The 26138-nt window shown below is 46.8% G+C and overlaps 1 protein-coding gene across 1 annotated transcript; it reads right to left on the bottom strand.

Annotated features, from left to right (window-relative positions):
* Positions 1-7026: 7026 nt before the first annotated feature.
* LOC106149757 lies at positions 7027-24296 on the bottom strand. The gene is made up of 6 exons (XM_013519749.1): positions 24202-24296; positions 13705-13783; positions 12177-12303; positions 11123-11733; positions 9704-9800; positions 7027-7108 (listed from the first exon to the last, which is right to left on the bottom strand). Exons 2-4 carry the CDS (start codon positions 13762-13764, stop codon positions 11150-11152), a joined length of 771 nt encoding a protein of 256 aa, XP_013375203.1. The 5' UTR covers positions 13765-13783; positions 24202-24296; the 3' UTR covers positions 7027-7108; positions 9704-9800; positions 11123-11149.
* Positions 24297-26138: the final 1842 nt, after the last annotated feature.

The following is a 26138-nucleotide window of genomic DNA, read 5'->3' as shown; positions in this document are numbered from 1 at the left end:
AACGAATCAAGTTCGTAAACTGAGGTACCACTGCATATATATCTATTTCCTTCCTGGTAATATCATTCTGCCATAAAAATGCCAAAAGAAGGGGATTGTTTTTAAAATTCTGTGCAGTCAGCATTCATGGCTATATTTTACTTATCTTTGAGCTTGAAGGCTTGATTCTCCACATAAAAGTTCAATCAAAATTATGAAGACTCAGGTGATAAGCTGTTTGGATTCTCTTCACCTAAAAGAAAAATAAAAACTTCAGAAAAATCTCTACCGTGTATAATACAGATATTTACCTGACTAAGCTTTCTCTAAAGTTAACATTCTGCTTGGAGTTCTGGTTAGGAAAATCTAAAATAAATTTATAACATTAGCCCTAGATTTGCAAGATGAAAGGCCAGTCATCAATACTACTTTAAGCAAGTACAGAGACCCTTCCTGCGGTCTGTTTGTAAGTATTGCCCCTTCCCTCCTGGAACACATGTCTCTCCATCTCTACTTCCTGGGTCTCCCATACCACTCTGGCCCCTGCCCATTCTGCCCCCTCACCCACTGCAGTCCCACCACTGTACGGTGATGAAGATCTGCAGGACTCTGCTCTGAGTCCTCTTTTCTTTCCCTCCATACACTCTCTTGAGGGATTGTATACTCCAGAGTTTGGGTGACATCTCTAAATTCGTAGCATCTGCTGTGGACCTAATAATTTAGGGTCCTGAAAAGATTGTCCAAGTCCTAACCAGTGCCTCTCACTGTGCACTTATTTGGAAATAGGCTCTTCTACAGTGTTATTAAGGCTCTCAGCTGAAGTCATCTTGGACTTAGGTTGGGCCCTAAATTCAGTGATAAGAGAAAGAAAAGGAAGCCGCTTGGAGTCCCAGACAGGGAGAGGTCGTTTGGAGATGGAGGTAGCAGACTGGAAGTGATAGCCCCTAAGGATGCCAAGGGTTGCCAGCGGCCAACAGAAGCTAGAAGAGAGGCGTGAAGTGGATTTTTCTTTATTTGGGACTCTTGGCCTGCAAAACCATGAGAATAAGTACCCATTGTTTTAAGCCACCAGATTTGTGGTAACTTGTTACTGCTGCTCTAAGAACATAATGGAATACCCAACTGTCTCGACTCTCTGAGCCTCTGTGAGTTCCAGGTAAGTATCTACAGCTGCCAACTTTACGTCTCAGAGGAGCCTAAATTCAATTCATCCCTGGTTTCAGCCAGCATCTGCTCCCCCAAGCCTGCATCCCACCCCGGGCTCCCTTGTGCCCTCAGCTCCAGGATGGTGCCGACACCCATGCCGCTCCATAAAGCAGGTCCCGAAGTGTCACCCAGGACACAACCCTCCACCTGCTCCTCATAATGGTCACCCAGTCCAGGCACTGCATAACTTCAGTGTGTCCTGAACCACCCACGCGTGGGAACTGTACTGTGGCCACCGTCATCCACTCTCACCCAGACGACCGCAGTGGCCTCGTCCTGATCAGCCTCCTGACTCAAGCACTGCCCTCTACAGGCTATGCTCAGCCCAGCAGCTAGAGGGGGCTTCTGAAAACAGAACTCAAGTCACACTGTGGTCCTGCTAACTTCTCCCAAAGCGCGGTTCTCACCCTGCCCTTCAGAGCCACGGCTGCTTTCCCCCAGCTGCACATGTATTTCACACAGCTTCCCCCTTCAGTCCCCGAGTTCCTGCCATGCTGGCATCTTTTTAGAAATTAGTGGTATTGCAGCTAAGAGCAGGCCCTCTGGATTTAAACACCCGGCACTCCAATCAGGCTTGGCTTCTTGGCACTGTGCAAATTTGAGGAGTTTAATCTGTGTGTTAGGTGGGTACGGAGAGCTGGAACATGGTGGTACAATAAGTCATACTTTATAGAATTGTTGCAAGTGTCCAAAGATGTGATTCATTGAAGTCATTTAACAGCATTAGGTACCTTCTTAAATATTAACATCTATCTTCTAACAATTTTGCCTTCTCACCCCACAAGCAACTCCCTCTACTTGCCCGATAAATATGGTTCATTTTTTTCTCTTCAAACATTATCTCCAGTGTCCTAAGGGAGTACCTCTACCATAAGCCCCCAAAACTGTAGGGCCCATGAATTTTTCACCCTCACTTCTTTGCATAGTAAGACCTAAGTCTTATCCTCTTAGAACTTTTATGTTACATTACCAGAGCAATTGCTTATGCAACACCTACAACATTCAAACCCTGGAACTGCTTCTAATGGAATTTTTTATGACCGCCCACTTGGTAAAGGTACTATAGGCACATTGAGGACAATTTGCAAGGTGCATGACCATGCAAACTCTAGACAGCCAAGGGCGGGCTGAAGATGTGATCACCTCACTCTCTATAGTATGCACAGGAGGTCCCGGCCCTCATGGTCAGATCCACAGTGACTCTAAGAGATGTATTTCACTGTGATAGTCTCCTAATAGACCATAGATCAGGTGTGAATGAGTGAGAGATGGTAAAGATGCTGGGTCAGGGAGAAATCTGAAACTGTTAAAGGATCTATGTGAACATAAGATGTGAATAGATTAGGTCCAAAAGCCTTAAGCATCTTCAAGCTCTGCAGAGCCCCACCAACAGCTTTCCCACAGAGTGTACTCTCAGCACAGTATCTGATGGCCAAGGGCACTGGCAATAAAATGGCAAGAATGTTGTACCCTCTCTGGCAGCAGAGACATGGATACCTCTGCATCTTCCCCACCACCCATATTTAGACCAGGGCCAGTCTCACAGGACCTGCTCAGTAAGTTTGTACTGGCAGAATAAATGGATGCTTGTAGACTCCAATGAACCAGCCAACTGGGCCAGAGATGCAGCCCTCCAGAAGCCAGGCACCTGCACTGCTGGTGGGAGTGTAAACTGGTACAACCACTATGGAAATAAGTAAGGAGATTCCTCAAAAAGCTGCAGGTAGACCCAACTATTCTCCTTCTAGGCATCTTCCTGAAAGACTTAAGGACATCATATTACAGGGATCCAGGCATTCCTATGTTTACAGCAGCAAAAATCATCATATCTAAATCTTAGAAGCAGCCTATAAGTCCACCAGCAGGTGTATGGATAAAGAAAATGTGGTATTTACATGCAGTGGAGTACTACTGTGCCATAAAGACAAACTTCAGTCACTGGTAGGAAAATGGATCATCTTGAAACCATGATACTAAGTGAAGTAAATCAGATACACAAACTTAAATATTGCATGATTTTTCTTATAAAAGAAACCCAAACTATAAATAAAGAGCAACATAAAAGATAGACGACAAACAGTAGAGACACAGATCTTTCTCAAGTGGGAAGGGAATCCAGAGGTGGAGGAAGGGAGGAGGCGAGGGGGAGGAATGCGAAAAGGAATGATGATGTGCTGTGTGCATGGACTGGCTCCACGCAGGAATGTAACCATTGTGTACTGCAAACGGGCACTAATTTCTTTTAAAAAGTATGGCCTCTTGACAAGTTTCAACCTGAGGGCTTCAGTCAGTGTCATCCATCCTATGTGCTGTTCGGGCCTCCAGTAGCGAAGTTCCTTGACTGTCCTCTAAGGAGCCTCCTCCCCTGCTCTCAGCATTTTGGGGCTAATCAGAGGTAAGTGTTCAACCCCTAGCTCCAATTCTGCAATTGTAACTCCATTCTGACCATCAAAACATCATATCTAGCTGGGTGTGGTGATGATACAGGGGAAATAAATGTAACTCCCAACCTGCTAGATGTCAGATACACCAAGTTCCTGTTCCCCAAAACCAAAGAATGAATTCTAAGGAACAATGGAGTTTAAGAGTAGGAAAATTTTATTGAGAGAGACAGCTCCTCAGCAACAGGAGGGGACTCAAAATTGAGTTGCCAATGAGCTCACTTCTCAAAGGAAGTTTTATAGAGCAAAATCATGAGGTGGCTACAATGTGGGTGAAAACTATGATCAACCAATAAGAGTAAAAGTATAGATGCTTAGGTGATATTGATCCAATGGGGGTAAAGAACGAAGATCCTTTAGGAAGGGCTGGATTAGGAGGTCTTGACCCCCCCCCCCCCGGGGTGACTGAGGCCTATTTAGACTTTATTGGACCAGATGATACCAGGTATGTTATCCCTTGGGGAGGCGGGTAGGCCTGGCCATTCTGTCTTTATCTTGAGGCCTGGTGTTCAACAGATGCACCGCCAACCACAGTTGTGATGTGTTCTCATCCTCTGTACTGACTCCCTGGAGGGTCAATCACTGTCTGGTTACCTATAATATTTCAATCTAACACAGCTGTCTGTAATATTGGTATATACCTGTAATCCCAGCACTCTAGGAAGCTGGAGCAGGAGGACTGTAAGTTCAAGCCCAGCCTGAGCAACTTATTGATTTAGTGAAAACTGCTCTCAAAATAAAAAAGATCTGGAGAAGTAGCTCAATACAAAGAGCCTCCTTTCAATCCCCAGCACCACAAAAACAAAGGCATATCTTCCTAGACACAGGGATTGGCTCGGAGCTGGGCATATGATTCAAGCCATGGCGACCAATCTGATTGGATTTAATCCTGAGAAGTTCATCTGGACAACCAGAAAGCTGGTGAGAGCTGGACTCTTTTCTGCTGATCCTGGGGAGGGTGAGGTGGCAAAACAGGACCAGCACAAAGGAAGCAGAACAAGGAAGAGAAATACCAGATTTTGATGGCGTTTTTGGAGCCCCGGGATCTGGACACTGTCCTCAGACTTTTGCCACGTGACTTAACAGTCTTGTTTGTTTGTTCGTTTGCTTAAACTAATTTGAGGTGGCTTTTTCAGACTCTAATATACTCTATCTCCTGAATGCATCTGACTTTTCTGATGCCTGGAACTTGAGAATTGCATCTAGAATACACTTCTTCTGAACAATTAATGACCTGGCTCAAGACACTGAGGCAGGAGCTAAAGACTCCAAAGCCTCTAAGGGTGGCATCTGTGAAGTTTTCAGGCCCCAAATGTTAAAGGCGACTGCACTGACACCCAAACACCTCGGGCAAGGAGTCATATGCAACTGGAACTAGGACGGGCAAGTCACTCTGGTTGCTTCGCAGCACCAAATTAGCTACCATTCACGGGTCTTTATTTATTTTCAGTCACTTGTTGCTGTTAAATATTTATCCTGGCATTTTAGTCAGGAAGAAGTTAGCAGGACCTAATTGCCCAGCCTGTGTTTTACAAATAGTTTGCACCATCAGATAGCTCTGCAAAGAAAACAATAGAGGCTTAACATTCACCTCCAGGAATGTCAGGTATGCAGCCTTAAAATCGAATAATTTCAGAGAGAGAAGGAGAGCTTTGGATGAGCCCCAAATCTTCTGTAGGGTCTGAAACCTGAGATGCCTCCAGAGCACCCTGGTTTCTACATAGGCAATTTTTTTAAATGGGTAAAAATCACAACTCTCATATCCATATAAAGTGAACACATGTCAAAGATTTTATTTCATTCACCAATTAATGAGGGGACCTTAAGGTGTTAAACTGGTTCAAAGGAGAATTCAAAGAGTAGGCGCATATGCAGGCAATCAGAAATTCCACCGTGCTGGTGGATTTGTGAAAAGATGTTAATACCCCACCCTCCATCAGCCTTCATTGGCATGGATCTTGAGAAGGCATCGCTGACATCACTATGGCTTTTCAATTCACAGAGCTACAAAGTAGCTCAAAGACAATGCAAGACCATTATTTTTTTAAAAACCCGAATTAAAGAGCTAGAGAGCACCTGGCACTGCATATGATATCCAGGAGCCGCTTTCTCCCCTTGCCAGTCAAAGATTTTGGCAAGTTTCCTCTCCGTGTATGAGATTCGCACTGAGTGATGTAGAATTACAAATGTTAATGAGCATTTCTGCATTTTCTGAAAAGCCTTAGCTTCCTCCTTTTGAAAATGGAGGCTGTAATATTCATTTCCCAGGAAGTGAAGATTAAACTTAATACCTGGGAAATGCGCTAGGACCACTGTAAACAGCCAGCTTCTAAAAGTTTAGGGGGAAACATGTGCATCCTCTAGCACATATCTGGCCTACCTCCTTCAGGCTGAGTGCACGATTCCTTCTGGGCTATCTGATGCTGAGTCTATGGGGCTCTGTGGCTTTCACTGCCTTTGAGATATTGTAGGACCCTGTAACTGGTGGATAATGCAGAACTGTTTGCTCGTCTTTGGTTCTGCAATGCCTTCCCCAAGACACATGTGTCAAAGACTTGGTCCTCGTTCGGTCCCACTGGAAGGTGACGGAACCTTTAAGAGGTGGGACTATGGGAGGTTATAGGTCACTGGGTACACGGCCTCAAAGAGGACTGTGGGACAAGGTCTCTTTCTCATTCTTTTTTTGTGTCCTAGTCACTCACACCATGAGGTACTACAACCACTGAGGCCCAAAGCAACAGAGCCAAGCTGTTATGGACTGAACTCTCTGAAGCCATGAGCCAAAATCAACCTGGTCTCTTTATAAGTTGAATATCTCAGGTGTTTTTAACATTGACCGAAATCTACCTAATGTACAATGCAAGTAATTTTTGTCTACACACATGCAAATAATTTCTGATGTCTGCGTTTTCCCCTCCAAAAAGGCAGCTTTGCAGTCATTTTCAAATTCTTTTTTTAAATACTGAAGGTTGAACTAGAGCCTTCACACTGAGATAGAGCCCCAGCTCTTTTTCATTATTTTTTGAGACAGGGTCTCCCTAAGTCATTAAGGTGCTAGGCTGAGCTTGAACTTGCAGCCCTCTTGTCCCAGCCTCCCAGAGTACCAGGATTAGAGGTGTGCACCACCACACCCAGCTCGTTTCATTATTTCTGATCCATAAGAGTCTCTGCACTTTGACTTCTCCTCTAAACCAGTTGTAACATTTATCAAGCTGGTTCCCCAAATGTCATGGACACCACTTCTTGCTAAGGCAAACTGAGTCTGTCACTTATTGCAGTAAAGGAGAACACCACCTGCAAAGCTGTGGCCACATCTCAGAGGAAGCCAGGAGACATCACCTTTTACTGAGAGTTGAAAGTTTAATGGAAAGAAGGCTTGATTAGCATTGGGTAAGGCTTGGGCTACAGCCATCCGGGAGAGGTGCCGGAAGCGAGGTGCGGATTTCAGAGCATCTCCTGGAAGATCTGGAAACGGGCTCCTGCTAAGGAGAAGAACACAAAACAATGAACAAATAAATAAATAAATAAATAAATTTTTATTAAAACTGTAGGTAAAATCATAGAAAAAGCCATCAAAACTGAGCAAAGTTTGCTAAAACTGCAATAGATTCTATAGCTTATCAGGGTTCATTGCTTCCATGGATTCCACAGCTCATTGTTTGCATACATTATAATCTTCTTTTGTTGTAAGCAAAAAGAATACCTCATTATTGGGCCAAGATTATGCATAGTAGAGTCACATGCTGGTATATTCAGTTATCACTTTTAACCAGAGTAACTTCTATTTCCCAGAGAAAGTTTGGAGGGAGTGCCTACGGAGGAGTGTGGATAATTGTCAACTGTTGCACATCAGCATTTTACAGACCAGCAGTGCTTGTGAGTACACATAACACAACTGTCTACAGCCACACACATCCCCTACACAACTTCTCAGAGTGACAGAAGTGAGCATATCCATTCGCAGTCCCAGAGACAGTGCTGGGGCTCAGGAAATGCACCCCGAAAGTATGGTTTCACCTGACATGCTGAATACCTTGAGGCAAAGAAAGCAGAACTGGGGTATCTCTGACACCTGCAACCCCTTTGCCTCACGTACCTCCTCCCCAGAAGTGCAGGGAAGGGCTTCTTCTAATGTCGTGATGGCTGCAGGCCAGATTCTCCAGGGGATGGAACTCTCAGGAAAGGAGACTTGAGTTAGCCCCACCCCCATGTTCCAGACAAATTTCATCCTAGGCTGTTTTCTGTTCTTCAGAACTGATCATCCACCCTACAAGTTATTTACTCTCCACAAATTGCCTACATCTCCCCAGACCCCCTCTCCACTATGGAACTTTTAAATATCCTTGGATTTGGGGTATTCATTTCCCATGATGCCCCTGGACATGTAATAGATCTGCATCTTTGTCGTCCTGTTAATCTACGTATTGTCCATTCATTTCGGCAGACTCAATTTTAAACCTTCAGAGGAGGAAGGAAGTTCCTTTTGCCCCCTATAAGTAGCACATAAAAATAAGAAAAAGTATATAAATTTGAATTTATGGTTATTAATTAATGTTTCATTTTTACTTAGAAATTATCTAGTAATCTAATATGTAGCCATTCATTAACTCAACTTTAATGGGTTCTAAGAATCTTAGAAATTAATCTTACAGCTGACACGCTTCAAAACATAATTACTATTGAAATAAATATTTCAGAATAAATCAACATAAATTTTTATTTTTATCACTGTAAGCCCCAACTAGAAGCAACATTGGTTTCTTTGATCACTTCACCTGTACAAGTTTAAAACATACACAAGTAGAATGAAAACATAAGATCCTACCACCTCTACAGGCCAGGGAAGACATAGCTTTTTTATTAATCAAAAAGTAATGCTGATTTTGTTTACAAAATTTTGCCTAAATTATGTAGACTTGAACTCTTAACCTATTAGAATTATGTTTCTATGAGGCTATCTTTTCAACATATCAAAAATATTACTTTGAAATCCTTAATCTCTGGCACATTTTTGAGTACTCAATTGATTGAAGCACTTACTTTAAATAAATCCATTAGAAGACCTCCTTTACTCTTCAGAGCTCCTCCTGTGACTTTACTAATCAATAACCGCATATTTTACCTATTTTTTCTGTTTGCTTAGCCAAAACAGAGCCATTCATTTTTTGTGACTTTTCTGTTTATAATATCTATGAAATACTCTTTTCTTTGGAGTGGGTTACTTGAGGGGGGGATGCCCAGATGTTTTATGCATAAGGCCATAACTTCATTCAGGTTCCTATTATTTTTGTCCCAAGCTGCTTTCAAACTGCTCAACAAAGTGTTGGGCATTCCAGCAGGGGTGTGATTTCCTATTTCAGTCTATGCTGCCATATTAAACACCCGATTTCTGCCTGGAAATACTTATTCATGAAAAGGGAGAGGAGCCAGGCGCAGTGGCGCACACCTGTCATCCCAGCACTCAGGGAGACACAGAGGCAGGAGCATCTCATGTTCAAGACCTGCCCGGGCAACTTAGCGACTTAATGAAGACCTGTCTCAAAAATGAAAATAGAGGGGGCTGGGGATTTAGCTCAGTGGCAAAGTGCCTGCCTGGCAAGCTCAAGGTCGTGAGTTCGGTTCCCGGTACAGGAGAAAAAACCAAAAAAAAAAAAAAAAAAATGAAAATAGAAAAGGGCTGGGGATGTAGCTCAGCACAAAGGTCCTGGGTTCAATTCCCAGGACTGCAGGAAAAAAAGAAAAAGCAAAGAGAAAATGAGAGGAAGGCTAGGGTCAGCCTGCTTCCAGATCTTCCCCTGGCTGCTGCCCAAAGGTGTAACCAGCCTCTCTCTGAAGTCCCTAGGGGCTCATCCTTTTTTTCCTTGCAGCGGGATTAGGACCTCAGCTGTGTTCATAAAGAGGCCTCCATGATAGACAGACCCACATCTAAACTCCTCGGCTTTCCTCAGACAGGCAGTGTCTTCGAAATCGCGCTTGCAGGCTCCCAATCCTGTCTCCTCCACTCCATCCTCAGCACCTGAGTCCCCACTGACACACGAACTATCTAATGCAGGTCGCAAGTGCTCCATGATTCATACCTAAAAGTATGCATCTCCTCTTCACACTTCTCCCGCTCCTACACCGGCTTTGAAAAGTCTCTTGGTGATAACTTTCAGCTCAGGGTGAGACTGAGGCCTGAAATCAACAGAAAGGACTTTTGTTTGCTCTGAAGCGGGTTTAACCTCCAGAGGCAACTGAGCTTTCAGGGACTGGGGTACCAGGAGGGCTGGGAGGAAGTCAGGAAAGCCGGGCCAGGAGGACAGGCTGCAGCAGGGGCTGGGATGAAGGTGACTGCTGGGTTCAAACAGCAGTTCAAGGAACTCTAACAGAGAGACGATTTAAAGTCTTCTCTTTTGCTCTGGCTGGGGAACCTTTTCAAAAAGAAGTCTTGGAATCTGATTTCTTCCCGTGCTTTATTACGATGATTAGGAAAAACACTGGTGGTTTGAAGTCTACTCCTTTTATAAGCGAACCTCGCAGTGCGCAGAGCAAACTTACTGTGAAACCGTCTCCCACCCTCTCCCTCTGAATGTCCCCTTCTTGATGGATAAGAACATCGACAAGGTGGGAGAGACAAAGGGCAGTACTGGTTTTATTACTAGTACAGATTCCACTGAGAATATGCTATTTTTTTTTCAACTTTGGACACCTAAGAAGGATTCTTTGTTGCAGTACTGAGGGTTGAACACAGAACCTTCACGCTGGATGACATCTGCTGCCCTTTTTTAATTTTTTATTTTGAGACAGGGCCTTGCAAGAGGACTACATTGCCTGGATGAGGCTCACACTTGCAATCCTCCTGCCTCAGCCACCAAGAATACAGGGATTACAAGCCTGTGCCACCTTGCTTCATTTAAGGCAAATTTCTTAACCCCAGGTGGTAGAATAAACTCAGCATCCAGGAGCTCAATGGAAGACATCAACTCTCTAAGCAATGTTCACCTTCTGATAGGGCTAGAACCATTGCCCTAAAACACGGCCGTGGAAGACTGGACTATGGCACTCCGTAATGTGCTCCTGTGGCACAGGGATTATTTTGAGCTATTGTTTGGAGAAACTTGGAAATTTTTGTAAGAGAAACTGACATCTAGAGAGGAAGTCTCCATTTGTAAATGCGACTCCCTCAGTAACAGGAAGAGGGTAACTAGTCACAGGAAGTTCCCTCATGGAGGGAGGGATCAGCAGCTTAGGCCTACACAAGTGAGGTGGAACACCTTCATCCGTGCTACCGGGAGACTGAGGCAGGAGAATAGTGATGTCTGAGGCCAGCCTGAGCAACACAGGGAGACCCGCCCTTAAACGGTCAATCAATCAATCAATCAACTAATCAATCAAAAACTAACCTAACCTTCGTTTTCGGGTGTTTTTTAGCTGTGTTTATCAAAGGGTCATCTTCACGGGGTCTTTACCTGCACCCTCCCTTCCTAGGTGGTGAAGAACTCTGAAGTCAAAGACACCTTTCTGAGATCTACTCCACGATCCGCTCATTTCTGTGGGCTCTCTCTCACAGACGCCAGAGGCAAGCGTGTCCTCGAGCTTCCGACTGTTTGGCTCTCCTTAACCTGCCTTTCCTTCAGGGCGCCTGGCGGAGCGCAGTGAGATGTGGGTGAGGGGGTCATGTTCTCTCCTTGCCTGTCAAATTCAGACCCACATGCAGAGGCAGCGGGGCTCAGAGGGGCCTTGGCCGTGGCAGTGAGATCCCATGTCCCGGGGTCAGGACGCTGCTCCGAAGCTGTTGCAGGCTGGTCCCCTGAGTACCAGGAAGACCGATGCTCCCTGCACTGAGAGGAAGCGCTGCCCTGCAGGCTTCGGCGGGGCTGGGGGGAAGGACGGTGAGGCGGGAATTTACTGGGGCTTGACAGCTTGACTTCAGCGGATCCCGCAGGAGCTTGGCCGGACCGGGCGAGCACCATGACCCAGCACTCCAGGGTCGGGGGCGCAGCAAGCGGAGGAGCAAAGGCACGGGGTTTCGGAGAACCTGAAGGTTTCTTTGAATGCCATTCTCGGGGTGAGCAACGCGCTGTCTGGGTGGCGGCTGTTGTTTGTCTGGAAGGAGGCGCCAGGCTTCCTGGGAAGATGAAGGTCACACAGATGAAGGCAGAGGGACAGCACACAGTCACGTTGGTGATGACACAACATCGGGCCGGCTGCCACCTAATTGTGGGGTAGGGAGTCTCAGTTCTCCCATCTTTTCTGGCTTTCTCATTTAATTATTGTGTTAAAATCTTTGTCATTTGTTTATTTTTTACCTACATGAAGATTCTACCTCTTTTGAAAATTTTCTTTAATAGCAGATAGTAAGGGCAGGTGCAATTCTCATTGTGATACATATAAGGGTCCCACGCTCCGCTGCATGGACAGGTCCAGTGTCACTCACATAGGAGGGTGGGAGGGCTCTTGTCCCTCACCGGCCCCCGGTGGGCTGTATGCGAGAAACCACACGACACTGCACATCCTGTTGGCTGCTGCCGGGGCTCAGGAGATGGTACCCCCAAAGCAAGGCCCACTGACCTGCTGAATGGGAGAAGCAGTCTAGAATCCAGATCTCTCTGTCCTGCCTTGCTCCTCTCCCATGACAGGCAGGGACCCTTTCTGAAGTTCCTGTCCCAGAGGGGGCACAATAACCAGGGAAGAGGACCTGCAGAAGAGGAAGAGTCCTTGCTTCCAGGCGCTGACTTCTGTGTCCATGTCCTGAGAGCAGTGCAGAGTGATTACCTGAGAATCTGCTAATTGCACAGCAACATCCCCATTCTCCGTGTAGTTACATCTCTGGAGCATGGAGGGACTGCGTCCCCAACTCTTGTCTGCTCTCTCCCCCTCCCCAGCCCCAGTCATGTCTCTGCAATTGCCTGCCGTACCCCACCCATTCCCTCTCCCTAAGGAGAGGGTATTTAAGGTTCAACCACTCGCCTCCTCCCTTGAGCTTCACATTCTGTTTGCTGGCATGCACATGTGCACGGTCATGACCATGTGTGCTGCTGCTCCTGTGAGTCTGCTCTTGTCACCTCACGTCAGCAGACTGTAGTGGGTGGGACAGAAGTTTCCCCTCACCCTCAGCTTCACAGGAAAACAGCCCATCCTCACTCTCAGCTGCACCTCTGACCAGGAGGTCTTAAACTTTATTGTTGCACCCATTCCTTTGACGGTCCTGTGAGGCCTGAGAGTCTCTGTTTTTTTGTTTGTTTGGTTTTTTGGTTTTTTGGTTTTTTTGTTTTTTTTACTGGTACCAGAAATCAAACTCATGACGTTGTGCTTGCCAGGCAGGCACTGTGACACTGAGCTAAATCCCCAACCCCAAGAGAGTCCCTATTTTTAAATACTTGGAGAAATAACAACAGAAACACAAAGGAAAATGATTCTATTGAAATATTTTCAAAAAGAGTTTTTAAATTAATATATAATATAGTCATCTGAGTGCATCTATATTAGCACATTAAATGTCCACAGATCTGACCATTACTATAACATAAAACATCCAGGATATATTTAGGGATTTCCACAAAACTATATTGTGATATGAAAATATCTAATGCTTTTACTAATCCTACCATGGCTTGTTGCCTTTTTATACCCAGTTAAAGAATACACTATATTTCAATGCACAGGCACCTTTTCCCCAGACAATATCACAGTCTTCCTGAATTCTACCCACACACACTGAGGTGCTCACACACCCAGGATTAAGAAATGTTTTAAGCAACCTAAGAACAAATACAAAAATAAAGCCACAGCAAAAGTGAATTGCTTGGAATTCATTACTTCATGTATAGCAAGTATAGCTGTAAACAAAATACCCATGTATATAACTTTTTTTTAGTTTTTTTGCCTTGTGATTTTTTTTAATACTTGCCTAAGCACCCAGGTGCTGTAAAAATAGCTAGCAGGAAAATAACTTGAGACAATGGCTACCTTTGTTTAATGTCTTAAGAAATTTTCATGAACAACCCAAGCATAATTTAAAGAGCACATGTATTAAGTTTGTGGTGGAATAAAAGTTTTATGAATGGACTATTCAACTAAAAAAAAAAAAAATACCTACCTGATAGTCATAGTCGCTAACAGGAAACTGCAACAGAAATTTCAAAGATTCATTGGCCATTAGTTGATAGGAAAGTAAGCTGCAAGATAACATATACAATAGAATCTCAGTGCTGTAAAAACAAAAGAAGCACACGCTGTAGGTTCCAATAGGGACTGAACCTATGCACTGGCTACCTGGCGGCATGGGAAACAGTGTATATTTTCTTACTATAGGTCAACTTCATGGAATGCCTTCCAACAGTGTGTGCATCTGCAGTTGTTATGAACTGGACTTTGACCCTTCAGGACGCCATATTGAAGTCCTAATCTCCAATGTGACAGTGCCCCAGTGTGACTGTCTTTGGAGCAGGGGCTCTTAGGGAGACAGTGGAGGCTAAAGGAGGTATGGAGAATTAAGGTTATAGTTAGCATTAGCATTAGGGTTAGAAAAGGAGAAGACTCCAGAAATCTTTCTCTTCCTAGCATTCACGGAAAAGATGCCAATCAAGGACCAGCAAGAAGGCAGCCATCTGCAGGCCAGAAAGAGAGGCCTCAGGGCCACCCACCCTGCTGGAACCCCCCCATCTTGAACTTCAGACTCCAAAGCAGTACAAACACAAGGGTCTATTGTTTAAGTCCTGCCCCTAGCCTGTGTTTTTATTTAATAACAGTTTATGGACAACTACGTGGTTTTAGTTACTTTCCTCTTTGTTGGGACAAAATATCCTACACCCAAAAGTTAAAGGAGCAAAAGTTTATTTTAGCTTACAGTTTGTAGAAGTTTCAGTCTACAGTCGGCTGGTTCCAAGGCAAGGTAGCATGGCAGAGGGGCATCACAGAGCAGAAACAGTCCATGGCAGGGAGGCAGAAAGCAGGAAGCAAGAAGGACCAGGAGGATCCTCCTTCTCCCTCCTTATTTCATTCAGGCTACAAGCCTATTGGTTGGTGTCATTCACACCTAGAATGGGTCTTCTGTTTTCAGTAAATCCTCTCAGAACTGTGCTAAACCAATCCATGAAGTAATTTAGCATCGTGCTCATAATCTATATTCACACATCCTAGATCCAGCTACCTCCAAAAAGCCCTACTTATGAGCACATGAAGCTTTGGGGGGACATCTAGTTATAAGCCATAACATGGTTCTGATAGCAATAATAAATTCACTTGAACAAGAGGCAGTAATCAAAGAAATAAATGCTTGAAAATCATGAGACATTCACTGGCCTTGAAGGCTGCCATGGAAAAAAATCTAAAATCACTCCAAGGCCAAGTCTTAAGATTCATCATCATGTTGGTCCTTATAGAATGGGTCCATCATCCCTGGAAGCAGTAAAGTTCCATAGATTTTCACCTTTTAACCAAGCGTGATCTGTTGGCATATTATTATGGTTTCCAAAGAAATGGGATGGACTTACGGTAAAGACTCTGTCTCCTCCAAAGCCAATTACGCTTCACATTAAAATCATTTCATGTTAAATCATTCAGGATTTTTGCAGTCACAGTGCCACCTCGCTGGACACCTTAAGAATGTTGGCTAAGATTTCCTGCAAGGACCATACCTGAGTTTTGGGTTGTAGACTCCGGCAATGGTCTAGGACACATCATAGTACTGCCAACACACTCAGGAGCACAGCGGGCTCCAAAGCCACCCCGAAAAGCACAGTCAAACATCGCAGGTTACCCTAGAGCACCACGAGACATCGTTCTTCAGAAACTCTACCCTGTGGGCCCCAGGGCTGTTCTACAGTGCATTCTCTCTGTTGTGTAGTTTCAGGGCTTCCTGAGAAACTTAAAAGTATCTATCAAAGCATCCGCGGGTGACCCCAGTTTCAGGACTGCCCTGGCCCCAGAGAATCACAGCAGATCCTCCCTGAAGACTCAGGTGAGCCTTTTTCCTGTGTTATTTGGTTACATCCACCAGAGCAGACTACTACAGTAATTTTAAAAGAAAAGACAGTTACAATTTTTTAAATGATTGATTCCAATCCTAAAATTAAAGTATCAATTTGCAATAAAAAGTTATGAAATGTGGCCAAGGTAGCCTTTGTATCTTAAGAAGATGCTTCCAGAGCAGGGCTTGGAGGCACATGGCTATAATTCCAGCTCTCTGGGAGGCTGAGGCAGGAGAATTGCAAGTGCAAGCCCCATCTGGGAAACTCAGTGACTTAGCAAGATCCTGTGTCAAAAAAAAATTGTTTTCTTTAAGGCTGGGGATGTAGCTCAGTGTGAATGACTTCAAATCAACCTGGTACCACAAAGAAGAGAGACAGAAAGGCGTGTAGACCAGCAGAGTCACTGCCCGCTCTGTCCCCAGCCCCCAGCCCCCAGCTCGTGACAAAGTCAGAAGCTCACCGAACTGTGGCCCCACCCTCCCCATTGCTGACACCTGGTCTCCCTGGCATGATTCTGCCTGGTATTTTCCAGCCATCTGCCTATCAGCAGCTCATGACTACATCATAATAACTTCAAAAACAGCAACCTGTTTTTTTCCAGAAAGGAGAGTAGTGCAAAAACTATCCTAGCCAAGAGACTAGTGGGGAAAAAAGAGAGAGAGAAAGAAAGAGAGAGAGAAATTTGCTAAAGAATCTCACAAAGCCGAGAATCATTTGTGCAGTACAACTGGAGCCCTGGGTGGTCTCTCCGTCCCTGCCCTGTTCCTGGCTTTCTGGCCCCAAGAACTCTTGACTTTAGCTATCATGAAGATCACCAGAAACCGGCTTGTCGATCATGCATGAAAGCCTTATCTCCCCCGGCTATGCTTTCATTTCACAGGTCACCCGCCCATGTGCTCCAGGAGGCCCCCCACATTGACGAGCCCCCCTCCGGGTTTACAGTAGCGCTCAGAGCCCACACGGGACTGCCACTTACACAGAGATCAGATTGCTTTTTTCAGCCAAAACTCCAAGAGTGGACAGATCAGCCAGCTGAACTTCCAGTGTGAGCAGTGAGGGGTCTTGCACAGCAAAAGTAAAAAACAAATCCGAGTGTCATCCTTTTCTCGGTTTGATACCTACCCTGAACTTGCTTGCAAACGAATTTCTGTATTCTCCACAACAAGAAGGAATCTCGGTGCTAGAGGTGGAACAGAGGCTGCTTCTCAGGGTAGTTGTGCCAGTGTCTGATCCGTCATTTGCTGTTAAATACTGTGATCATTTCTCTAAGCGTTAGTGTTATTCCTTCTGTTTGTGACTCGGCTGAGCTGTGTTGTTGGTAAATTTAAAGACATGTTAGTGACCACTTTAACAGGTTTGGAGAAGTATGTCAAGTTGTAGTGGTTGAACATGTGCTCCAAACACCTACACAAGTCTCTAAAAAGACCAGTACTGTCATTCTTTAAGATCAGATCCTCAAAGACATAATAACAGTGGATGAACGTGGTTATGAATCTGGAGACGTGTACCCAATCAGCCTCCTTTCCCAGAAAGAGAGGAGACAGTGGAGAGGAAAACAGGCCCGAGGAGACAGCAGGGCTTATGTTAATGGTGCTTCCAGTTTTCCCTCTGTCTTTGGAAGGCCCGGCATGGGGTGTATTTCTTACTCTCAGGAGGCTGCAGGGGCCGTGATTTCAAAGCAAAGTTGCAGGACCGGAGCTAATCGGGAGGAAAATACTCCGCCACCAGGTGACTTGAGGCTTTTCGGTGGTGGTGGTGGTTTGAGGGTTTGGGGTTTGTTTTGTTTTGTTGATTTATGTGTGCGCGTGTGTGTGGTACTAGTAATTGAACTCAGAGCCTTTGGACTGAGCTACAACCCCAGCCCAAACCTTTCCTTTTTCCTCCTTCCTTCCTTTTTGAGCTAGGGTCTTGCTAAGTCACTAAGTTGCCCAGGATATGCTTGAACCTGTGATCCGACTGCCTCAGCCTCTCAGAGTGCTGGGAGTGTAGGCTTGTGCCGCTGTGCCTGGTACTTTGTGAGTTTTGACTCTCCTGTTACTGAGAGTTTACAGTTGGGATCGGGGGATAGAAAGAGAGAGCGAGTAACTTGGGGAGGCTCCAGGGCTCCAACCATTGCTAGCAGGACAATCAGAAGAGCAGGAGCCAAAGCCCCAGCTCACATCTGCATGGAGACTTCCACCCATACCTCACAGGCTCCACCATGGAGCTCAGTGTAGCAGGACTCTGCCGGCCCTCCCGCGGCCCGCCCACCCACCACACCAAAGGACCCCCGTGTCAAATCCTCCAGGGACGTGAGCCTCATTTACTCAGACTTCAGAAATGAGCCTCTCGGAGAGGAAGGACCCATCCTAAAGGAGGGAGAGGTTTTGTGGAAAGTGGAACACACAGAAAACAACAGAGCGAGAACTCCTGGAAGGCCTTGGCCCCTGAGACGAAGGACTGACGTCCGGAGGAGGGCACACTCGCAGGAGACCATTGCAAGTGAAGAGTTCCCACTTCCTGGCAGATTTTCCCCAGGATGAGAGAGCTGTGTTTAGCACACCGTTTTTAAATGCTCCCTCTTAATTATCCTCAATCCAATGCAGAATTCAGATGCTCAGGGAGAGCCCGGAAGGTCACCCTTCGCAGTGCAAAGGACAAGGCAGAGACTGCACAGGGCCACCCACCTCCATCTCCGCTGTCATTAGTGCAAGCGGAGCAGCATCCCAGCAAGGGCTCCGTGTCCTGTCTCTCTCAGCAGGGACAAGCACAGCAAGGGTCAACAGAGGGGCACAGGCACTACTCATGACTCCAGGGTGGAGAAGAGACACAGCCTATCCCCATCTATGCCGCATCTTCCTACCCAAAAACCACTGAAGAAGATGATCCCTTAAGAAAGAGAGAAAAGTGGAATTGCTACAGCAAACAGAAACATCAAAACAACACCCAGGATTTGGAAGTAGATTTATTCAACATCGGACGGGCGTTGACTGGGATCATTCCCAAAATATCAGGCCCTGATTGCTGATGGTCTAGGGCCTATATGGGATAAGCAAGCTGGAGATACACAGACAGAATGGCTTGTCAATTGAGGACTGGCTCTTACAATATGCATCTTAGTGACCAGCCATGCATCACATTGACCAGCCGTTTCTAAGAAACAGAAGTAACAGGAACTGTAACCAGAACCATTACCTGGACAGCAACACACTAAAGTGTCCTGGCTGTGGGGGGGCATCTCCTGCTATAGAATGAGATTCCCAGACTGCTTAGAAAACCCTTAGAAATTCCTGAGGCTCTGTACCATTGCACAGCCTTCTGGTGGCTAACACAACTCACCTTGCTGTCATACGTAAACAGAAGCGAGAGTGGGGATACATCTGACCCGCTCGGAGATCGGCTGGGTTTTGCTTTAGGACTCACTGATGATTATCAACCTCTTTCCCATTCTGCCCACCCCCACTGCTCCTTTTTAGGCTTTATCTGCTCAAATACAAACTTCTACAATATGCTCCTAATCAGCCACCTTTCCCCAGGGCAACTTGTCCTATATCTCAGTGCCGGAATTTCCCAAAGTGACACTCTGCACGCACACACACACACACACACACACACACACCTTACTTAGAAGAAAGCATGGTTCATATCCTCCATCCTTAGCTCTCTGCCTGAACAACTCAACAGAATAACCCACTATAAGGAACTTCAACTTTCAAGCAGTTCAGGGCTGTAACAGCGTCCACCAGGCTGTGTGATTCAATAAGTAAAGCCTCTGAGATGGGTTTTCTGGAACAGCCTATGTTTATCTTGGAAACTGGGTCAGAATTACACCGATATGTTGGCCCGGTGGCACGGGGTGGTGATGGTTGACATCCATAGCCGACATGCAGTGGTATCTGTTGGCAGTGCTGCCAGTGGTACTGACCTTGTTCAGAACGTCGCTGGCCTTGAATTTAACTCTGAGGTATGCACACAGAACAGAACTGTCTCTCTGCCAAAATTCTGCTATGTCACCAAGCAGACAGACTGCAGATCTGGCCAGACCTGAAGAAGTTTCCATGAGCCAATTCTTCAGACTACACAGATAACTAATTTCAGTTTTTTGCTTGAATATTTGGAAACTGAATATTTTCAAAAGAACTAATTGCTTCATGGGATTAAACTAAATGGTTTTGAACATCTGTATGTACAGATATAACACCTTACCCCACACAAAAGGCAATACTTTGAGCCAAGTAAATAATTAGGTAAATATAGATTCTAACACTGGTAAGTCCAGTGGTCACAAATTGATGGTTTCAAGTGGTCATTTGTACAGTAAATGGATACTGCATGCTGTGTCCAAGAGCAAAACTAAACTAATGATTTTGGTAGGGAAGGAAAGTATCTTCAAATTTCCATAATTACTCCTTCCATGGGCTGAATCGGTCTCCTTTTTATCCTCGCAGACCTTCGCTTCAGCCTTGCGTTCTCCAGCCCTCGTGAACAGATTCATTTCCGTCCCTGTTTATTGAGGGTCAACTTACGCCAAGCGTGGTGTCTGGATTTGAGGCCATGAAGACAATTCCACCTGCCACAGTCCTGTATGAAGGAGGACACTGAAACCCAGCAAGGTGACTCGGCTACTGCACATGAATGCAGGGCAAGACTGGAACGTAGGGAAAGACCACGGGACACCACCCCGTCCACGACCGGAGCCGCTGCTGCACGGTGCCTCCGGGAGGACTTGGGGCCTGGGGTCTGCATCAGCGCAGTGCATCGCCTGCCGCCTCTGTATGCACCCTAAGGCATCTAATTCACCCATGCAGTTCAGGCCAGAGAGGTGGCCCAGACCCCATCTGAGCCCTGCTTGAGTCCAGCCAGAGCTCAGATGGTGCCCTCCCAACCGTGAGGCCCTCAAACCCAACTTCCAAGCAGCCTGGATCTGTGCGAAGAGCCTCCAACCAGACTCCCTTCTCTGGGGCTCAGGTCCTATCTACAAAGTAGAATTAATATTGCCTCCCAAGGAAGTTGCATGCGATAACCCATTTCAGGGCAGGGCTAATCTGAGGGCTCCATCCCCTTGATTCCCAGGACTGTGCTTGGCCCTCCGTGTAGCATGAGGGGTGCAGCTCGCAGATGGGACACCGCCATGTGGGCAGAGAGGACAAGACCCTCTCAGCTCTTTCAGTGTCCCCGTCGCATCTCCGTGTCCCAGCTCCTGCTCCTCAGCTGGAGAGCAGCGCTGCTCCGTGTCACTCTCCAGGGTGATAAAACTGCTCTACACCTGTGCTCTCCAAGATGGAAGCCAGGAGCCCCAAGTGGTTGGTGAGCGCTTGACGTGTGTTTAGTACAAGTCAGGAGTTGAAATTTTAATTGCAATTCATTGTAATTTAAATCATTGCATGTGGCTGTGGCTAGTGAGTGTCCCGGTGGGCAGAGTGTGCCAGTTAGGAACATTCTCTGTCACTCTGCTGGCAGCCATTGAGACAGCACTCGGGTTGCTCAGTCCCCGCGTAACAATGGGCTCCACCCACAAGCTGGTGATTGTATCTAATGCCTCTTCTCAATGGGGAGACAGCTCCCTCATAGGTAACAGCCCTGGCAGGGGTCACTGGAAGGTGAGGAGGAAACAGACAGCATCTGAGAGTGAGACTGCAGCAGGCAGAGCAGAGAAGAGGTGGATATAATTACACATCCCAGAGCCCCGAGGATTAGAAGCGCTACAGAAGTGAATGTCAGGCAACATGATATTCTACAGGTGTGAAAGTAGCATTCTACGGAGCGAGCCAACACTCCCTAAATCAAAAATATCTGCTGCTGAGGAAAAAAGAGGGGAGAAAAGAAGAGGTGAATCATAAATTAGAGTCAAATGAGACAGAAGAGACAGACAGCCCTACAGATCAGACTCACAGACCTCACCACCCAAGGACGGAGGCTGTGCCAAGGGAGGTGTGATTTAAATCAAAACTACACGATAAAAAGAACGCCGTGGAGTGTACAGATGAGGAAACTGAGGCTATTTGCTCAAGTTCTTACAGCTTACGAGACTTGTAACTGATGCCAGGCACTGGGATTCCAGAGCCCACCTCCTCGGGCCAGCTGCACAGGAAGAGGTCTGAGGCTCAGAATGGCAAGTGAGGTCATCGTGGTGGTCCAGGGGCCAAGTCAGCATGAAAGTGAACACAGCTTCGAAGCCACCCTAGTGCCTGATGGACACGTGGGGCCAAGAGCAGAAGCAAGAGTACAGGCTGGGGATCTGACTTCAGCGCCAGGACGCTGGCTGGGGGTGGGATGAGTTCATGCAAGGCTCCTGTGAGACCACTAAGGGGCCATCACCTTTTGATCGTGTCCCAGCTGAGCACAGGGAGAGGTTAAAGCTGAAGATAAAGTATTAACTGAGGAAGAACTGCCATGTGGACAAAATCTCAAAGATTAGGAAGAGAAAGCAGCAGCAGCTAAAGTACTGCCAGGGAGAAGTCCGCTGCAGAAAACGGACAGTAATCACCCACACATGTCACTTCTGCTAGACAGCTGCACCATTTGTGATTTCATTTCACCTCATTCTCCCCACTGCAAACCTGTCAGGGAGGTGATCTGAAAGCAAACATGTGCCATTTGCCTTCCAACACTCATTCTCTCTTTTTCTAGAAAATCTGACAATTTGGGCTTGTCCTCCCACAGCAAAAGATCTTCCCACCATCAACTAAGTCTCCAAGCAGAGACAGTGGGTCATGTGACCTACCCTAAGCCACTCAGCAGCTCCCATCCCCCTAGCCCTTGTGATTGGTTCAGGGATAGGTGAAGGACCCAATCACCTTCAGAGAAACTCAGAGAGACTTTTGCTGGGAATTCTGGGACAAGGCAAGCTGGCTTTGCTTTAATTTTCAAATCTGATGGATATAGATGATGGACCAACTACCACCACCTTGCCACCATCCTGAAGTCTGACAGTGCAATAAAATCAGAGGACTCAAAGTAGAAAAGAAGCAATTGAGTCCTAGGCTTACTTTTGAATCTTGAATCAAAAATGTCCAAAATAAAAACCCACAACCAGTAAATTCTTTGTGGGATGTGTTACGTCCTTGTACTTGTAATGCAAGAATCCCTATCTGAAAGAGAATTGCTCCTCATTTTGCAGCTGAGGCAAACAAGCCTTTAAGAGATTGACTAACACGCCCAAATTCACGTACTTATTAAGCAATTTAGTCAAGATTTAAAGTCACATCTTTATTTCACCTTAAAAGCCGATGGGGAAGACTAAATGTATAACTCATTGCGATATGACAAATATTAAAATAAGGACACAGCAGAAAGATGGAGTGAAGGAAGGGACAGAGAGTGAAAGAATAAATGAGGTATACATTTCATTTATTCCTGTAGATTCTGAAAATCTGAGAATTTTTTCCAAGATGATCCAATCTCTCCAGTGGCTGAGAGAGATAAGAGACCAGGGTGACTCAACTACCTGAGTATTTTAAGCCCCAGCTATTTATACAGCACTAAAGAGCACTGTTTTCAAGCACGACATCTGTTCACTGATTTGCTAAAACATCGATATTGATACCTATAAAAATAATTTGGGTTTCATGGCTGAGAGCAATCATTACTTCCAGAAAACTAAAAGCAAACTTAGACCCACAGTTTTCAGAAGGCAAACAACATGGGTTACTCGAACTATTCCGCCTTTTCCCACTGAATAATCCACTTGTAAGAGGTAGGCGGGGAAGACTGCAGCATCTGCTCCCTGGCTGCCCTCAAGGAGTATTCCATTTTTGAAGTTCTGTCCGTGTTCTCAATTTCCTGCTAATTTTGCATTCTTCATAATACTTCTATTTATTTCCATCTATCAGTTAAACTACTTAGGTTATTTCAACAAAATCTGCTAGTGAAATTTATTTTTCTGGCTTCATAAGCCCCATGCATCTTGCGACTTCTCACTCCCCCTCACCCCCAGCGCCCCACATGTCCCAGATCAGAGACGTTGGGGTAACAGTGACATAAAACGGTGGACTTGTGTTTGCTGTTCTGGGTGTTTTACAGATATTAACTCATTTAATTATAACCACCCGGGCATTAGTGCTAGTTCTGGTCCCACTGTACAGCTAAGAACGCCAGGTCTCAGAGGGGAAGGGACTCGTTCACAGTCACAAAAGCTGTGAGGGAGGAAGGAGGACTTGGATGTAACATCAGCCCTCCATCTCTAAGCTTCATACTTCTTGGGTCAGGCGGTTCTCCGTGTAGGGCCCTATCTGTCATCTGAGGACTGAAATTAAGGAGACGAGCAGGTAAGTAGGGACAGACGTTGGGAGTGACTCATTCCTAGCTATCAAAATTCTAAGTGTTCACCCTGTAAGTTGGCAATTCCATTTCTAAGCGTCCATTCTAGGGAAGGCCTTATGGGAGTGGACAGCAAGGTATACACACAGGACACTTGCAGCCCTGATTTTTAAAGGGAGACACTGATAATAAAACTCTCCATCCTGGCACTCTTGTACCATTAAGGGGATGCCACTAGCCCGTTGAAATCACACGGTCCCCTTCCGTGTGTAACATGGGGAGTCTCCAAGGCTCGGGGAGAGGGGCAGAAAGCAGAATATTGCACATAGAAGGAGGCAGGGATTTGGGCACTAGGTCAAAAGCAACATAAAACCGTATGTTCATACCTGAAGCGTCTCCGCAGCAAGCAGCAGAGGGGTTTTTGGTGTTTGGTGGTGGCTAGTGATGGTCCCAAACACCACCTGAGAGACCAGACAGCAGACATTACAGTTGCCTCCGGGGCGGGCCAACAGCAGTGGGCAGGCTGAGGATGCAGGACAATGCCCTCCTTCATCCATGATGCCAGAGAAACTAGAAAAATGGCCTGCAGGGTACACGGGGCTGCAGGGACTCTGGGGCTGGCAGAGGGTACACAGTGACGGTGACCCTGGCGGGGCTTTGCTTTGGCTGCCCCCAAGGCTGACTAGATCCCACAGAGAGATGGCCCTGGGGCCTAGAGCGCCCGGCTGCGGAGTTCAGGACTGAGCTGGCTCCAGCGACCAGACTCCTGAAGCCTGAAGCTACTCCACGCTGATCGCTGAGCTTTATGCTGCGTTCCAGGTGCTTTCCAGGACTGTCTTGCTCTCTGGAACGACTTGCACAAACAACCAAGGGCCCGGGTCGCCAGACTCCAGGAAACCCCGTGCCCCACCCCCCATGCCCAAAGAGAGCCGGGTGTCGCTTTCCATCAGAAGTGTTCCATTTTCCGGCTCATCTGAAACTAGGCTCGGGCTCTTATTTTTAATTTTTGGTATTTTTCTCCGGACTCATTTTTTGCAGCCACCCACCAATAAATGCTGTTTTTAACAACAGTCCCTGATCTTCCTCGCCATCTGCGTCTCTTCGGGTGCTTTCTGCCATCTGGGCACTTGAGTGTGCTTTGTATACCTTGTTTCTTGCTGCCCGGAACTTGGAAGTCCGGCTGCGGAAGAGCAGAGTTGAGTCGGATTCATGTGGGGACGCTGCCCCCTGCAGGCCGTAGTCGTGCATGGCGCTTTCAGAGACAAACCCGGCGCCAGAACCCAGGCGATCACGCTAGATAAATCCGTGTCCCAGAGGCGTCAGGTAACTTGTCCAAGATCACACTGCTAACCGGCAGCAAGCTCAGGACTTGAGCCCAGGCTGTGTCAGCCTCACTGCCTCCAAGCGGAGAGAACTCGCAGTGTTTGTCAGCTGTCCCTGCTGGTACCTGCCACACACGTTCTCGTTTAATCGGCCTGCCCGCTGAAGGCCAGTGAAGGAAAATCCGCCTTGCCCGGCCTGTGGTCCTGCGGCCCTCGCTGGGTGCACGGCGCCGACTTCCTCCTGGGGTGCTCACACTGGTGCCCGGCTCGGGTCTCCCTGCAGGGACCTGGCTGCAGGGTGCAGCTGACTGACAGCCCAGCTGCCGCAGCCTCAAACCGCAGCAGCATTTGCACCTAGGCCATCCTTTCCTGGGGCCTGAAGCAGCCAGGCTGAGCCCAGGAGACGACAGAGGGCCAGGTGAGGCTATCTCAGAGCAGCACTGCAGCCTCCTTCCTGCCTGGACCAGAGCCCGGCACCTGCCATCCTGGCCGAGTCGCATCTCCTGGCCCGACCCTGGTGCCCTGGCAGGACGCCCCTCCCACACCCACCTCGAAATGGAGGTGCCACTGTCACGGGACCCAGCCCTTGTGGATAGACTGGTACTGCTGAGCAGAAGTGGACGGGCTATCATGTCTGCTCGAAGCCTATGTCTGGCTGGGAGTGCAGCTCGGAGGTAGAGACTTGAGTAGCATGGGAAAAGCCTTGGGTTTAAACCTTGGCCCTGCAGAAAAGCTGCACCAGGGCCCCAGGAACCCCTCCTGCTCCAGCCTCCTTTCCTCTCTGCCATATTCTCATGGAGCCTCAGGGCTCGCTCCAGATGCCAGACCACCACATTCTCACCCTTCCCAGCCTCTGGGATCATGAGCCGATTGTTCTTAATCAGAGACCCAGGCTGTTTTTCTGTTACAGCTGCACAAAGCCCAGGGAGACACATGAGCAAGACATGCGGTCCCCACCTCTGTGAATGGAGACCGTGGAGCACCAGCTCCCTGCCCTGTGG

Source organism: Chinchilla lanigera, unplaced genomic scaffold (genome assembly GCF_000276665.1).
Source record: "Chinchilla lanigera isolate Chin_1 unplaced genomic scaffold, ChiLan1.0 scaffold00004, whole genome shotgun sequence".
Classification (NCBI taxonomy): Eukaryota; Metazoa; Chordata; class Mammalia; order Rodentia; family Chinchillidae; genus Chinchilla; species Chinchilla lanigera.
The sequence above is the reverse complement of the archived record's forward strand: the minus strand, read 5'-3'. Positions and strand labels throughout refer to the sequence as shown.

Excerpts from the sequence above, each read along its gene's own strand:
- LOC106149757 (XM_013519749.1), bottom strand. The coding sequence starts at position 13,764 with ATGGCCAATGAATCTTTGAAATTTCTGTTGCAGTTTCCTGTTAGCGAC. Across the intron at positions 12,304-13,704 it reads TTAGCGACTATGACTATCAG|GTCCTCTTCCCTGGTTATTG; the intron begins GTAGGTATTTTT and ends CCTCTTCTGCAG. Across the intron at positions 11,734-12,176 it reads CTGCTTCTCCCATTCAGCAG|GAAGCCTGGCGCCTCCTTCC; the intron begins GTCAGTGGGCCT and ends TCATCTTCCCAG.